The sequence below is a fragment of the Phoenix dactylifera genome, chromosome 2 (genome assembly GCF_051530095.1).
Source record: "Phoenix dactylifera cultivar Ajwa chromosome 2, Ajwa_hap1_PhDact_Kaust_v1.1, whole genome shotgun sequence".
Lineage (NCBI taxonomy): Eukaryota > Viridiplantae > Streptophyta > Magnoliopsida > Arecales > Arecaceae > Phoenix > Phoenix dactylifera.
The window spans coordinates 55,876,808-55,891,376 of NC_143191.1; the positions used below are offsets into that span (position 1 = coordinate 55,876,808).

General features: G+C 38.0%; 1 protein-coding gene across 1 annotated transcript; it reads left to right on the forward strand.

The window, feature by feature from the left end:
- Nucleotides 1-848: 848 nt before the first annotated feature.
- On the forward strand, nucleotides 849-6,057 carry LOC149768438 (putative disease resistance protein RGA3). Its single transcript, XM_089929249.1, has one exon. It carries the CDS (start codon nucleotides 902-904, stop codon nucleotides 3,713-3,715), a length of 2,814 nt encoding a protein of 937 aa, XP_089785375.1. The 5' UTR covers nucleotides 849-901; the 3' UTR covers nucleotides 3,716-6,057.
- Nucleotides 6,058-14,569: the final 8,512 nt, after the last annotated feature.

Below are 14,569 nucleotides of genomic sequence, written 5' to 3' on the forward strand. Positions count from 1 at the left end.
AAATTCCTACTCACGCCAATATGGCCCTGATAGTTTTGCCTTGAGCCAGCTTCATCGTCTACGGGAAGCATAAAATTGTAATGAATCTAGATGGAAGATGGTGCAAAATATTACTGGGATAGTTTTCTGACATTATCTTTCAACCTAAGGCCTAAAATAGTATTTAATTTTAGGATATAATTTATGTCATATACTACAACGGTTGTCCTTTAGATGAAGCTGCAACTTAGTTTTCTGGAGCTAAAGACAAATGGGTGCCCTGTTTTCTACCTTGGCCGCGTATTGTTAGAAAATGGGACAAATGGGTGCCCTGTATTCTACCTTGGCCGCGTATTGTTAGAAAATAGGTGCCCTGTTTTCTACCTTGGCCGCGTTTTGTTAGAAAATGGGACAAATGGATGCCCTGTTTTCTACCTTGGCCGCATATTGTTAGAAAATGGGTGCCCTGTCTTCTACCTTGGCCGCGTATTGTTAGAAAATAGGTGCCCTGTTTTCTACCTTGGCGGCGTTTTGTTAGAAAATGGGACAAATGGGTGCCCTGTTTCCTACCTTGGCCGCATATTGTTAGAAAATGGGTGCCCTGTCTTCTACCTTGGCCGCGTATTGTTAGAAAATGGGACGCGGTTTTCCCTGCCACTGCGGCTTGACTCTGGGCCACAAAGGGTAGGCTGGGTCTGGTCGTGGTTCCAGTCAACTTGTGAGTTGACTCTACCCACAGAACTGGTCTTTTTTGTCATATATAATTTAGTATTTAAGATGGTGTTGGTTTATAGGGTTATGTTCACATGGTTATTCTACAACGGTTGTCCTTTAGTCCTGGATGCCTTCCAGTCCGTGATTCTTCTTCCTTCCCACCATCCTTCAACTAGTGTCTCGTCTTTGTAGAAGTTGAAGCGAAAAAATGGCGATGGTCCTGGATGCTTTCGTCTCTCGTTTGTGTTGGATGCTATCAACCTATGCAAAGGAAGAGGCTGCCAAGATCTTGGGTGTGCCCGAGGAAATCAAGAAGGTCCGCAAGTGGCTGGAGATGATACAGGACGTTCTTGCTGATGCAGAGAATAGACGCCTCGAGGACAACCAGCCCATCAACCGTTGGCTGAACGAGTTACGAGATCTCATGTACGATGCAGACGACATCCTCGATGAATGTCGGATCAAGGGCGAAAAGCTTTTCAACCCAAACTCATCCACATCTCGTCATACTGAGTTGGTACGTTGTTGCTACCCTCCTATTGCTTGCTTGCACAAAGTCAGATTCCGTCATGAGATTGGCAAAAAAATTAGAGATCTCAACCGTGAGCTTGAACAACTTGCCAAGCGCAAAGATAACCTCCATCTTACGCCTGCTCCTCGTGATGACCGTTACAAGTGTAGAATAACCCGCAAGACACCTTCTATTGTTGAACCTGATCTTATGGGAGAGAAAATTGAGGATGATACGAGGAGGTTGGCGGATTTGCTGATAAAGGAAGATAACAAAAAAATCCAAGTGTTTGCCATTGTTGGCATGGGGGGGATAGGCAAAACTACTCTTGCTCAGAAGATTTATAATGATGAGAAGCTTCGGGACAACTTCAACCCAAAGTCACAGATTTGGTTGTGCGTGTCCCAAGATTTCTCCGAGTCCGATTTACTGAGATCGATAATAAAGCAAGCTGGAGGTGATCCTGAAGAGGCTAAGGAGAAGGAAGTGCTTGAACCCATGCTTAGCCAAGTCATCATGAACAAGAAATTCTTCCTAGTCTTGGATGATGTTTGGGATGCGCAAGTATGGGATGAGCTACTGAGAAAGCCCTTGCATAGTGGTTCGGCAGATAGTAGAATTTTGATAACAAGTAGACATGAAACCATTGCTAGACAGATGGGAGCAGTATACATCCATAGTGTGGAGAAGTTGTCTCAAGAGGATGGTTGGTCATTAATTTGCAAGATGGTGTTTGAGGAATGTGAGAAAGGAGACATGCATGTGTTAAGTGATGTCGGGATGAGAATTGTAGAGAAATGTGATGGCCTTTCGCTTGCTCTTCGGACTGTTGGAGGGGTTCTTCGAACCAAGGAGAAAAGGCATTCAGAATGGGAAAAAGTCCTCGCTAGTCCAGCATGGTCTTTTACGAAACTTCCAAACGAGAAGATGGGCCCGTTGTACTTGAGTTATCTGGATTTACCGCCTCCTCTAAAGCAATGCTTCACCTCCCTTTCATTATTTCCTAAGGACTCCCTAATTTTTGGGATAACTTTTGCCAATAGTTGTATTGCAGATGGCTTTGTAACATCCGAAGACGATGCGCCCTTGGAAGATTGGGCAGAAGGGTATTGGAAGGAGTTGGTGCAAAGGAACCTTCTACAGCCAGATTCTAAGTGGTATGATCAATTTGTTTGCAGGATGCATGACCTCCTGCGGTCTCTAGCTCAACATATAGCAGGGGATGAGTGCTTCATCGGGGATGCACGAGCATTTGAAAACAAGATCAAGTCCTCTTTATCGATAAAACTACGCCGTTTATCAATTGTAGATGGAAACTTAGAAACCATACCTGACTTGATAATGAAACAGACATCCTTGAGGACCTTGTCATTCTTTCATACCCCGCATATTCACGATCTTCCAGAAGATCTCTTCAGACAGCTAAGAAAGTTAAGGGTCCTGAATTTAAAGGAAACAGCCATTGCCAATCTCTCAACTTCCTTGGGAGATCTTGTGCACCTTAGACGTCTTGATCTCTCTCATACCAAAATACGAGAGATACCGGAGAGTATAGGAAATCTTAGAAATCTCCTATTCCTGATACTCGAGGATTGTGAATATTTGCACAACCTCCCTAATGGTGTCGTGTGGTTAATCAATTTGAGGGTTCTAGACATCCGGGGTGCACCACTTGATGGTCTGCCTGTGGGAATAGGGAGACTGAAACAACTACGTTCAATTCGGGGATTTGTAGCGAATGGTTGCGAGGGCTGCAGATCTGGAGTAGGAGAAACTGATAGGGAGCAGGAGCACAAGGGGCATCAAGACGAGAGGTTCTGCACCTTGAAAGAGTTGAAATCTCTCGTCCAGCTCCGGAATATTAGCATGGTCAAATTGGAGAGGGTATCAGACAGGGCTGAAGCAAAAGCCGCTGCACTTCAAGCCAAGCCCCATCTTTTCCGCCTACTTCTGAGTTGCACGCTACTGAGCAGCTCTTCTGATGTGCAGCAGCCTCGTGCAAATTATTACGAGGAGGAAGATATCAAGAGAATGGGGGAGGTATTCGAGGAGCTCTGCCCACCGCCATGCCTTGAACTGCTTGAAATCAATGGCTACTTCGGCCATGAGTTTCCCAGCTGGATGATCACACCCTCCTCGTCATGGCTCCCTAACCTGCGAAGGCTGGATCTAATGAATTGTGGTCTATGCCAGCAACTTCCACCCTTGGGAATGCTGCCACAACTGGAGTACCTCTGGATTAAAGGTGCTTCTGCGGTCACGAGCATCGGGCCTGAATTCATATTGCTGGCAGGTGGTAGTACTGGTGCAAGAGGACAGAATGGAAGAAAAATAGACTCTTGCTTCTCCTCCTACTTCCCCAAACTAGAGAAACTTGGATTTGAAAACATGCCTAATTGGGAAGAATGGTGGTGGCGGTGGGAGGAGGAGGACAACCAAGCAACATCGTTGCTACCTTCTCTTAAGATATTGATCATTAATGGATGTCCGGAGTTGAGGTCTCTTCCATAGAGCCTCCTCTATCATGTCACCGCCCTGAAGACATTACAAATTACACGTGCCCACGGCATGAGAAATATACAAAACCTCCCCTCTCTTACAGAGTTGATCTTGGTCCACAACTCAAGTTTGGAAAGAGTGTCCAACTTTCCTGTACTCAAACACTTGCATGTTGAGGATTGTGAGGAATTGAAGGTTGTGGAGGCTGTGAATGCCGTGGAGCACATACAGCTCGATGATCGAGAAGCAGAGTCTCTCCCAGAGTGGTTAGTAGGTGCTGGTGAAGAACAACCACGCTTCCCTTCCCTCCACAAGTTGACTCTCTCCAACAAAATCTATCGCCAAGGACTGCCCGATTGGCCTCTGATCTGATGGCGCATCACCCACCTCAGGTTGAAGCAATCAAGTATCGGCCAATGGCGGTCAACTCTACAAGAAAAAGGTCAGAACTGGTTTCCACCTCTATTTCTCCTTTCTTTCCTCTTTCTGTAGTTATGAACGGAAGATAATTGGCAAATAGGCTCATAAATTTATTCTTCATATCTTGTAGTTGCTTCAGCAAGCAAGGGATGTTATACTTGTAAGGACCCACATTTTTGGTGGGCTTGGGCCGGCCCAATACGTGAAAAAGGGGGAGGGAGTCTCCCGATTGAAATGCCCTCCCTCCCCTGTTTCGAAAATACCTCCCCTCCTCCCGAATCCACCGGAAAGGAGGATCTTAGGGTGATAAAAACCCTAGCAATCGGGCCGAGATCTCCTCCTCTCCCTAGGGCATCAACCGAGAGGCTTCCACAAAAAAAAAAGAAGAAGAAGAAAGAAAAGAAGAGGGGAGATTGGGGTTCTAAACTTGCTGCGGAAGGGATCGGACCAATCGCCGTCGATCCGGTCGGGAGGATCTCGCCGGAGGCAAGGTGAGTCGTTCCTTCTTCTTCTTCGGTCTCTAAGCCTCTTGAACACGGCCGGTGAGCCGTTGGATTTGGAGACAAGGAGCCCGGTTGCCTCGTTCTCCTTCCGTTCGACCGCCATCGTCAGGGGGTGGCGCGTGGCCGGCCGTCGCCAGGCGTGGCGCATGGCCGACACCACGATAGGGGCCGTCGACCGCTGGGGTCGCCGGCCACAGGTGGCCACTGCCACCGAGCATGCCCACGAGGAGAATAGAAAGGAGAGGGAGAGAGAGAGAGAGAGGGAGAGCCACTCGTCTTTACTTTCCCCTTCTCTCTCTCTAGTTTATCTCTAGATGGGGCCCTCTCTCCCTCTAAACTTAGTTCCGGGGAGTTCATTGTTTTGAGGGCTCTACATAGTCTTGGAAATGCTAGATTTTAGAGGACCCTTTAGAGGATTAAACAGGGGTCCTGGATTATCATATATCTTGAGTAAATTTTAATGATGATTTGACTCTGTAGGGGAACAATCTATTGGACGGGAGGAACGCTGAGCGGAGTCCTGTGCGTTCCGGTTTATAGATCGCCGTGAGAGCGGGTGATTAGTTGTCTGAGTTTTCAATAAAGGATAAGATTCCTTGTACGCCAATCCTACATGATATAAATATTTTGCACTATATATATGTTTGATATGCTATGATCCAGACAAAGCAAAAAAAATAGTTTATATTAAATTATATTTTGGTCGTGTTGGCTTGTGATTGGAATTATGATGGATGCATGTATGTGTATAACCTATATCTGCATAATTGGATTTATGGATGTGGTGGCATGGACTAACCATGTTATATTGATTGCCCTGTCATGGGCTGGAAACGTGACCATGGTTAGTCTAGGTCGGATAAAGTGGAAAAGGGAATGGATGTGTGTTTGTGAATTGATTAAATGAACAGGGACTTTGGGCTTATCTCGTTATTATTGATTGCCCCATCACAGGCTGGAAATGTGATATTATCGATTGCCCCGTCACAGGCTGGAAATGTGATACTATCGATTGCCCCGTCACAGGCTGGAAATGTGACACTATCGATTGCCCCATCACAGGCCGGAAATGTGATACTATCGATTGCCCCGTCACGGGCCGGAAACGTGACCGGGATGTAGCCCAAAGTCGGAAAGATAATTGATCCGGATCAAGTTAACATGGAATAGGAAGAAAAAGCATTGAAAATAGTCATAGTGATTTATAAGCTATATATATACTATATCATTCTTATGTGGCCAGACTTTCATTGATGTTTGATGTATAATTATGGACTTTTATTGATGCTTGATGTTCATAATTATATTGATTATTTGAGTCTTATGGAAACTGTTTATGATTTCATGAAATGTGCATCGATTTGTCGTGGTTTTCGAATTCATATTATTATTGTGTTGGTATGGATGTGTAGGGATTCTTACTGGGCTGTAAAGCTCACCCCCTCTTCTTCTTTTTCTTTACCAGAGTTGCAGGATGCATAGATTTGGATGGGATGGGCGCAAAGTGCGAGTACCAAAGTTATTAGTTAGTTAGTTTGTTTATCCTTCTTTGATGTCGATGAACATTTGAAGACTTTGTAATTGAACCAATTTGTTTATTTGGACATGTCGGATTTGTCTATTTGAATTATTAAATTAGTTGTGGATTTATTGGAATTTTTGTTAATCATAGGCCTTGCATGATCTTTAGGGCACTGCTCTCGGGCTCATGCGGCCGGTCGCGTACCGGACCCGGGTGCTGGGTTCGGGGCGTGACAGAGTGGTATCAGAGCTTAAGGTTAAGGTATCCTAAGGTTTAGGTTCAGATGAGTGTGAGTGGGAAATTATGATAGAAAAACTAACAGAGCCTTGGTTTATAAGCACTTGAGATTGTAACAAAAATGATATTATAATCTACGGTTTAAGATCACTAAGGACTGTGGCGTTAGTGGCATTAAAGTTTGACGTTTAAGATAATTGGGGATAGTGACAAATCGAAATCTGAGTATATGTTTAAGATCACTAGGTACTGTGACAGGAATATATCATAGCTTAAGGTTATGATCACTTGGAACATGACAATTAAATTCAGTGCTTAAGATGTAAGATCACTGGGCATTGTGATATAATGTATGTATCGGATTTGGTTTTTGATGAGTGTGGAAGGAAAGTATAAATTGTCTTTGATCATGATAAGAGGGGTTTGACCTAAGATAAGTGTAGGAAGGTCAACAATGGCATATCGGTTATACCATGCTCATATATTATTTAAATGACTTGAAAGTTCAAACTTGATATAGGTTTTGATGTGATTGTACTTTTGATTTTGTTGCTAATTATTAGAGTGAGATTTGTACGTAGATCTTCCATAGTATTGAAGTGAGCTAAGAAGATTTCATAATATTGAAAGAAATGTTCTTCGAAGTTGAATATGTTGGTGAATCTATACGTGGTATTGGTATGTTTGGATATTTTAAATAGGTGTATTTCTATTGGTGGGTTAGATTCTTAAGGCTAGTATGCAAATTGGTGGAGAATTCTAATTATTTGAATTTGTATATTCAGATTGGGCTACTGAAATTTTTTCTATAATTGTTGGAGACTATTGGATGTGTTAACTTGAACACAAGTCTAGATTTATGATCTAACCAGGAATCTTTGTAAAATACAATATTGGGTAGAGATTTCGATTTTGAGATGCTTATATGAGTTATCACATGTAGCATTGATGTTAAACATTAAGAATCTTAGTGAAGAAAGATTTGGAGGATAATGGAGTTAATTCTATTCATAGTAATATTGGCTCAATAACTTCTAACCCATTGAATTTGAAGTATTTTTTTTTTTTTTTTGAAAGAAGATCAACGTAGATTGTCTAATCGAATTGCTGAGGAAATCCAAGGTTAACTTATTTTAAATTAAATCTAGATATTTTGAATTCTAAAATGATTGTGAATATTATATAGTAACCTTAAACTTGGTTAATGGCTTGAGGGTTAGCTATGGTTAGTATACTCTACATAAATTGAGAACAGAGAGATCTGGAGGTTCTGCTCAATTAAAGTTTTAAAGATTTTTCTTACTCCCAGTGCAAAGTGATATTTCAGTCATAAATCATTTAGAGGCTCTAGAGTATTTAATGAATTAGATCAGAGTGCGCAGCGGAAGTGTGGTGGTTTGAGTTATTTTGAAACTGGTTAAGGACATTAATATTTGATCTAAAAGGTATTATGATGGAATACTTGATTTAGTTTCTAGCAGAGGAGAATATTATTGATTCTATGGATGATCTAGAGGTAGCTATGTAATTTTCACCAGTGGGTTCTCCTATTGTTGACAATTTTTGGGAGAACCTTGGGCATCTTAAATTTAGCGTTAACGGTTGGTGATTTCTTGTTTGATCTTAGATTTGGAATATTTTAACATGGATCTTCTATTTTGTTGGGATGATGTGGGCGAGAGAAATTATTAGGCCCAGAGATAGTGCAATAAACCATAGATAAGTTGCAAGTTGAGGATGATAGTGTTATTTTGATGATTAACAAGCAATTATCTAGAGTATGTTATAAGTTAAATCAATACTTCATTTATAAGTCCATTACTCTCAGTATATTTGTATGAATTGACATAGATATATTTCATTGTTCATTTGAATGAATCTAACATTGAGATGCAGCAAAGTGTGGATTGAGTCGACCCAAAAGATGATTGGGTCGACCCCGGCACATCAAGAAGTCATTCTGCAAAATTGGCACAGATGAACAGTGAGTTGGGTCGACCCAAGGAAAGCATGAGTCGACCCAAGGATCAAGATCCTCAAAACATGAAAGAAATATGTTCTCTGGATTTACTGAGAGGGTCGACCCAAACAGTGGTTGAGTCGACCCAAGCTTGAGTCGACCCAAACCCTGAGAGGGTCGACCCAAAGGCAAGACAGAAAAGAAGACAGAAAATGGTTCTCTGGAATTACTGAGAGGGTCGACCCAAGAAGAAGTTGAGTCGACCCAAGTGAACTTTGAGTCGACCCAAAGAAAGGTTGGGTCGACCCAAGGGAAGGAAGGCTGAATTTCAAGTTTCTGTGTTTTCTGAGAGGGTCGACCCAAGGAATGTTTGAGTCGACCCAAGTGAAAGTTGGGTCGACCCAAGGACAGGTTGAGCCGACCCAAACACGGGCTGAAGCATAACGGCTAGTTGTGCAGAAGTGCTTTTTGGACTCCCAACGGCTATAAACGGCTAGTTTCTTCAATCCAACGGTCAGGAAGGACTATTTGGAGGTTGGAGAAGTATTTAAGAGGGAGTATTCATCAGAGGAAGCAAGCTTTGGGAAAATACATCAAGTGCATTCAAGAGAGAACCCTAGCAAGGCAAGCTTCATCCAAGTGCTTCATTCAAGAATCAAAAGAAAGTGGTTGAGCAGATTCAAAGAGTCATCAAGAGCTCCATCCACCCTTGAAGAGTGAAGCATCCTTGACAAAGAAGAGAGAAGTCACATCAAGCGATAAATATTCTCTAAACTCTTCTTTGTAGATTATATTGTTATATTTGCTCATCTAGGAGTTTAAATCTTCTTCCTTTGTTTATTAAACTACTTGTAAAGGTTGGTTGGTTAGCCCGCAAAACCAACGGAATAGGTTGATTGGTGAACCCGAAAAACCAATTGTAAAAGTTCGTTGGTGAGCCCGTAAAACCAACATAAGTTGTTGGTAAGCCCCTAAAACCAACGTAGGTTGCTTGGTGAACCCGGAAAACCAATTGTAAAGGTTCGTTGGTGAGCCTGTAAAACCAACAAAGGTTTTTGGTGAACCCGGAAAACCAAAGTGTAAAGGTTCGTTGGTGAGCCCGTAAAACCAACAAAGATTTTTGGATTGTGAGCCCGGAAAACAATCCAACTGTAATCCGCGGGATTATAGTGAATTCCCAAGGGGTCGCTTGGGGAGTGGACGTAGGTGCTAAGGAGAGCACCGAACCACTATACTTCTTGTTGTTTGTATTGTGATTTGTTTAAGCTTACTAACCATCTATTTGACTTGAGTAAGATAGTTTAAATTTAAAAGAAACCAATTCACCCCCCCCCTCTTGGCTTGTCACCTTGGGCAACAAGTGGTATCAGAGCAAGGTGCTCCAATAGTAATTATTGATCTCACAATCAAGAGTTAAAGATCATGACAACCCAAGTGGGATGTTCTATGAGTGAGGGACAATTAATTGATAGACCTCCACTATTTAATGGTATAAACTACACACATTGGAAAGCACGCATGCGCATTTTCATTCAAGCACATGACTATGATTTATGGAGTATCATAGTCAATGGGCTACATACAAATGCTAATCATGATAAGAAAATGGCTCAGCAAAATGCAAAAGCCATGAATATTCTATATTGTGCATTGGATGATAGTGAACTTAATAACATATCTTTTTGCATGACTGCTAAGGAAATATGGAGTATGCTTGAAGTTAAATATGAATGCACTAACATTTCTAGTGAATTTGAAACTAGCTCAGAAGAAGAAGAGCAGCAAACTGAAATTGAAGATCTTTGCTTTGTGGCACATGAAGATGAGGTATGTACTCGAATACAAAGTGATTTCTCATTCAAAAATCAAGTACATACTGAAGCTCAATCTGATTTTACATTTGATGAACTTCATGATGCATTTTCTGATTTATACTTAGAATACAAGAAGCTTAGTTTAAAGAATAAAAAGCTACATCTGAAAATTTCAAAAGAAAGAAATTCTTTTGGTGACATACAAGACAAACTAAATTCTGAAAATGAAAGCTTAAGGTTAAATTCAGAACAATTGATTCAGAAAAATCAGAATTTAATTAAAGAAAATCAAAACCTAAATGAAGAAATCAACCAATTAAAATTTTTTATTAACAAATTCACTGTAAGTTCAGAAAGATTAAAAATGATGTTTGAAAGCCAACATGTTGATTATGATAAATCAAAATTTGGCTCGACTTCCTTACTTAACAATAAATCTCTAGAGAAAAAGATTATCAATTCACCAAGCAAACCATTAAATAAGATAACTTATCTCAAACATGAAAAGAATGGGCATAACAACTTTACCTATGGTTCTAATACGAATAAATCAAATGGTAAAGTTATTACGATTAAACAGATTTGGATTCCAAAAGGAACCATATGCACTAACCCTTAAGGATCCAAGCAAGCTTGGGTACCCAAAATGAAAATATGAGGATGTAGATGTAGATGTGCCAAGCTACCCATGGAACAAATGAAATTTTCATACAAATGGGTGCGTTGACACATAATTAAAGATAAGTCTCAATTTATTCATTAAATCTAGTATAAGGTTTAACATTCTACTTCGTGTATTGAAATTATCTTTTTATGAAATTACGATACTCTCTGCATCAAAGTTTTTTTTTTTTTCTTAAATGCCTCATATGTTAAATCTTATCTCAACGATTTTAGCATGAAACTTTCTAGTGCTTGCATCATGATAAGAAAACAATGAATGGATATATATATAACCTTCTTTTTCAAGTTTACAAAATTTAAATTCCCTCTCTAGTATAAACACTTGATGCTGATTTCATACCTTCATGTTAAAACTTTATTGAGCATAATACTTATGAAATCTTATTTCATTATTTGTGAAGGTATGAGTATAATTTATCATTATATCACTCATTCCTTATGTGATTATTTGAAATATATTATGATTTACTCTATAAGTCGCATGTATGCATCATATGTTTCAATCATAAATGATTAATGTGTCGTGATCATAATGGGAATTCTACTAAAAAGTTTTATAACAATGGATTGTTTTTCCTTTATAAGTAATTCTCAAGACTATTCTAAAAATCTAAGATTAATAAATCTGATCTTTAAAGTATTTCATTTAGTATAATCATTGTATCCTTGATTGAATGATTAATATCCTTACATAAAATTATCTCAAATTCTACTGATTAATGTTAACACGTCATGTTTAATCTGAGCATAAAAATATTCTAAAAGTATAAATATTAATTCCTTTGAACCATCTCCCATAAGTCAAATATAAAATCTTAATTAATCTAAAAGAAAATTGCCTATCTCTCTGAAACAAGATTATTTGTATTGAAAGCCGAATCATAACCAGAATTTTGATAGAAACAACTATTTAAGATAATTTGATTAAAACTTAACTGGTATATCTTATTGATAATTATCTTAAGCAAATAGAATCTAAGCTAAATTGCTTCTGAAAATAAGAAATTGGTTTGACTTTGATAAATCTTCTTATTGCCTCACATGGGTGTCCTTGAACCATATTATTTAATAAAATTATCTCTTTAGTTCAAGTGACTTGTGCTTGCTTATATTTAGGCAATCTCTTGAGTAAAGTGACTCAAATTCAATTATTGTCATGTCTCATGTTGAGTCATCTAGTTAAGAAATATGTTGTATGAATGTTTTTGTATCCTAGAGAACCTAATGAATTGCCTTCAAGAAAAGAAAAAGATTTTGCTAATGATACAGGATTTGTGAGCAAGAAATTTCAACTTGAAGGACACCTCGATGAAAGATACAATAAACATTCCCGTGGAAACAAAAAAAAAGGAAGATTTTCTTCAGCCAAGGGTGTAAAGAATCTAAAAGGTATTTGGCTTGAAGAATGCTAAATGCACTGGTAATCTAAACTCTTCTCTTGTGAGTTAGTCGAGCAAAATCAATAGTCTGAAATTATATGGTAGCATGATTAAACCTTTAATTGCTGATCATCTTGATATCATGCTTCATTCTCATGCTAGTAATGATTGTTTCATGGTGTGATTAAATTGAAGTTTACTTTTTCCTATATAATGCATAACCATGAAATACACAAGTTTATGCCTCAAATCTCTAATTCAAAATAACTTGTGATAAGCTATGAATCATTGGGCATAATGAAAATGCTGTTTGCATGATATACATTTATATGCAGCATATAAGATTATTTCTTTATTCTGCTCTTTCATGTAAATTACTTGAGAATAACAAAAAGAGAGAGAGATAAAGAAAAGAAAATGGATATTATTCAAGAGAAGTAAAATCTAAGTAAAGGCAAATACTTCAATCTTAAGGAAAAGCAAAACAAGCATAATACATTCGGCACATTTGTGAGACTAGTGAAAGGGATAAAATCCGTAATTAATTACACTTAAACAGGGAGAGTTTGAAGTGAACATTTTAACATTTCTATATTGCTCATCATAGGGATGGTGCCAATGGGGAGGCTAGTGGTAGTACCCGGCACTATTTGACCCAACTATTCGGTGTAGGGTATATTAGGGACGGCACAAGAGGGAGGCTAGTGGTAGTACCTCGTGCCCCTTCCAACTCCACCGGATAGGGAGCAAATAGAGTATAGAGCATAAGAAGGTAAAAATGAAAGTATATAAGAAGAATCAAGTCAAATTTTTAATCACTTGAAAACACACTTTAAGGATGAAATCAGTGCAAGATTATATTTAAATAGGAGGAGTTTATTTGAAAAGAATTGATTTTGATCATTGACATGCTTGCTCTTAATACTTTAATGCATAACTTAACACATAATATATTTTGCATATGGTATGATGTCTTGAATTATGGGTTCTCAATATTTTGTAATGCTCCAATCATCTTTAAAATCTGAAAGTTGAATAAATTTGTAAAAAGAAGAAGAGAAGGATATCTCTATTTAGGAAAATGAATTGATTTTGTTTTATCCTTCAACTTGCCTAACTTTGGTATATAATTCATACCAAAACTCAACATAAATACAAATATTCTGAATATACTCTTATATGTTTGAAATATGTGTTTTCAATCGTAATGATTTAAGATGAGCTACAATGTGAAGATACATATCTCAAATTACAACTTTGAAAGCCTCCTTGAGAATCTTTATGAAATTCAGAATCTGATTTTGTATAAAAGCTTAAACTCAATATGAATTTCTAGATAAAACTACAGCTTAAGAAAAATAGAATAATTCTGATGCCTTGATTGCTTGCCCCGATACGCATCTGAAACATATCATTTCTTATCTTCAAAGTGTACTAATATTGGTCTGAATGATGTGTCTTTCGATGATCTTGATTGCAAACAAATAGTTTTAATATATGATTTTATTTTGATATTGAAAAGATTTATTGTGCTTCATATATACATTGCTGAAAAACTTTGATTAAGAAATTGAGTTCTATAAATATATATACTTCAATGATCATCTATATGCTTTTTTCCTCTCCTACATTATTAAAGACTTCCATCAAAATATATATGTATATATATATTATTAAAAGAGTGAATGATCTTAAGTCTAGAAATATTTCAGCTCACTCAAATGATTCTTAAAAGAAAGAAAATATAAATGCTTTTGAAAGAATTTGAGATCATTTTCTGATTAATATTTCAGTACATTTTCTCAAAGATTAAGAGGAAGCATAACTTGTTCTTAAAAGATTAAAAAGAGTGATTGCTATAAATTTTGAATAATTCTAGATCACTCTACATTCTTGATATCATAAAGTTTCAGTTTTATTCACGTTTATCATTAAAATCTGAAATTCAACAAAAGATAAGAATAATTAAAGAAGAATGCATCTTTTAAGGGGGAGCTTTAGATATTCAGTATCTTATCCTAAAGTTACCTTAATTTGATGCATACCTTGAATTTTATGGATTGATTTTGATGAACCTCCTTATATTGCAAGACTTGCTTTAATTATATAATAAGTTTATACCTTGAGATGAGTTCTATAAAGGTTGTCTTATCTCAAACCTTGAGTCTTATGAAAATAAAATATATTTTCGAGATTGACAATTTTATTGAACATTATTTTCAAATTCTAAAACTCTCAAATGGAATGATTAATTAAGGAGGAGAAAGAAAATTTCAGAGGGAGAGATCATATAGAACTTAATCATATAAATTCACAACTAAAGATGAGAGAAAGAATACTAAATGTA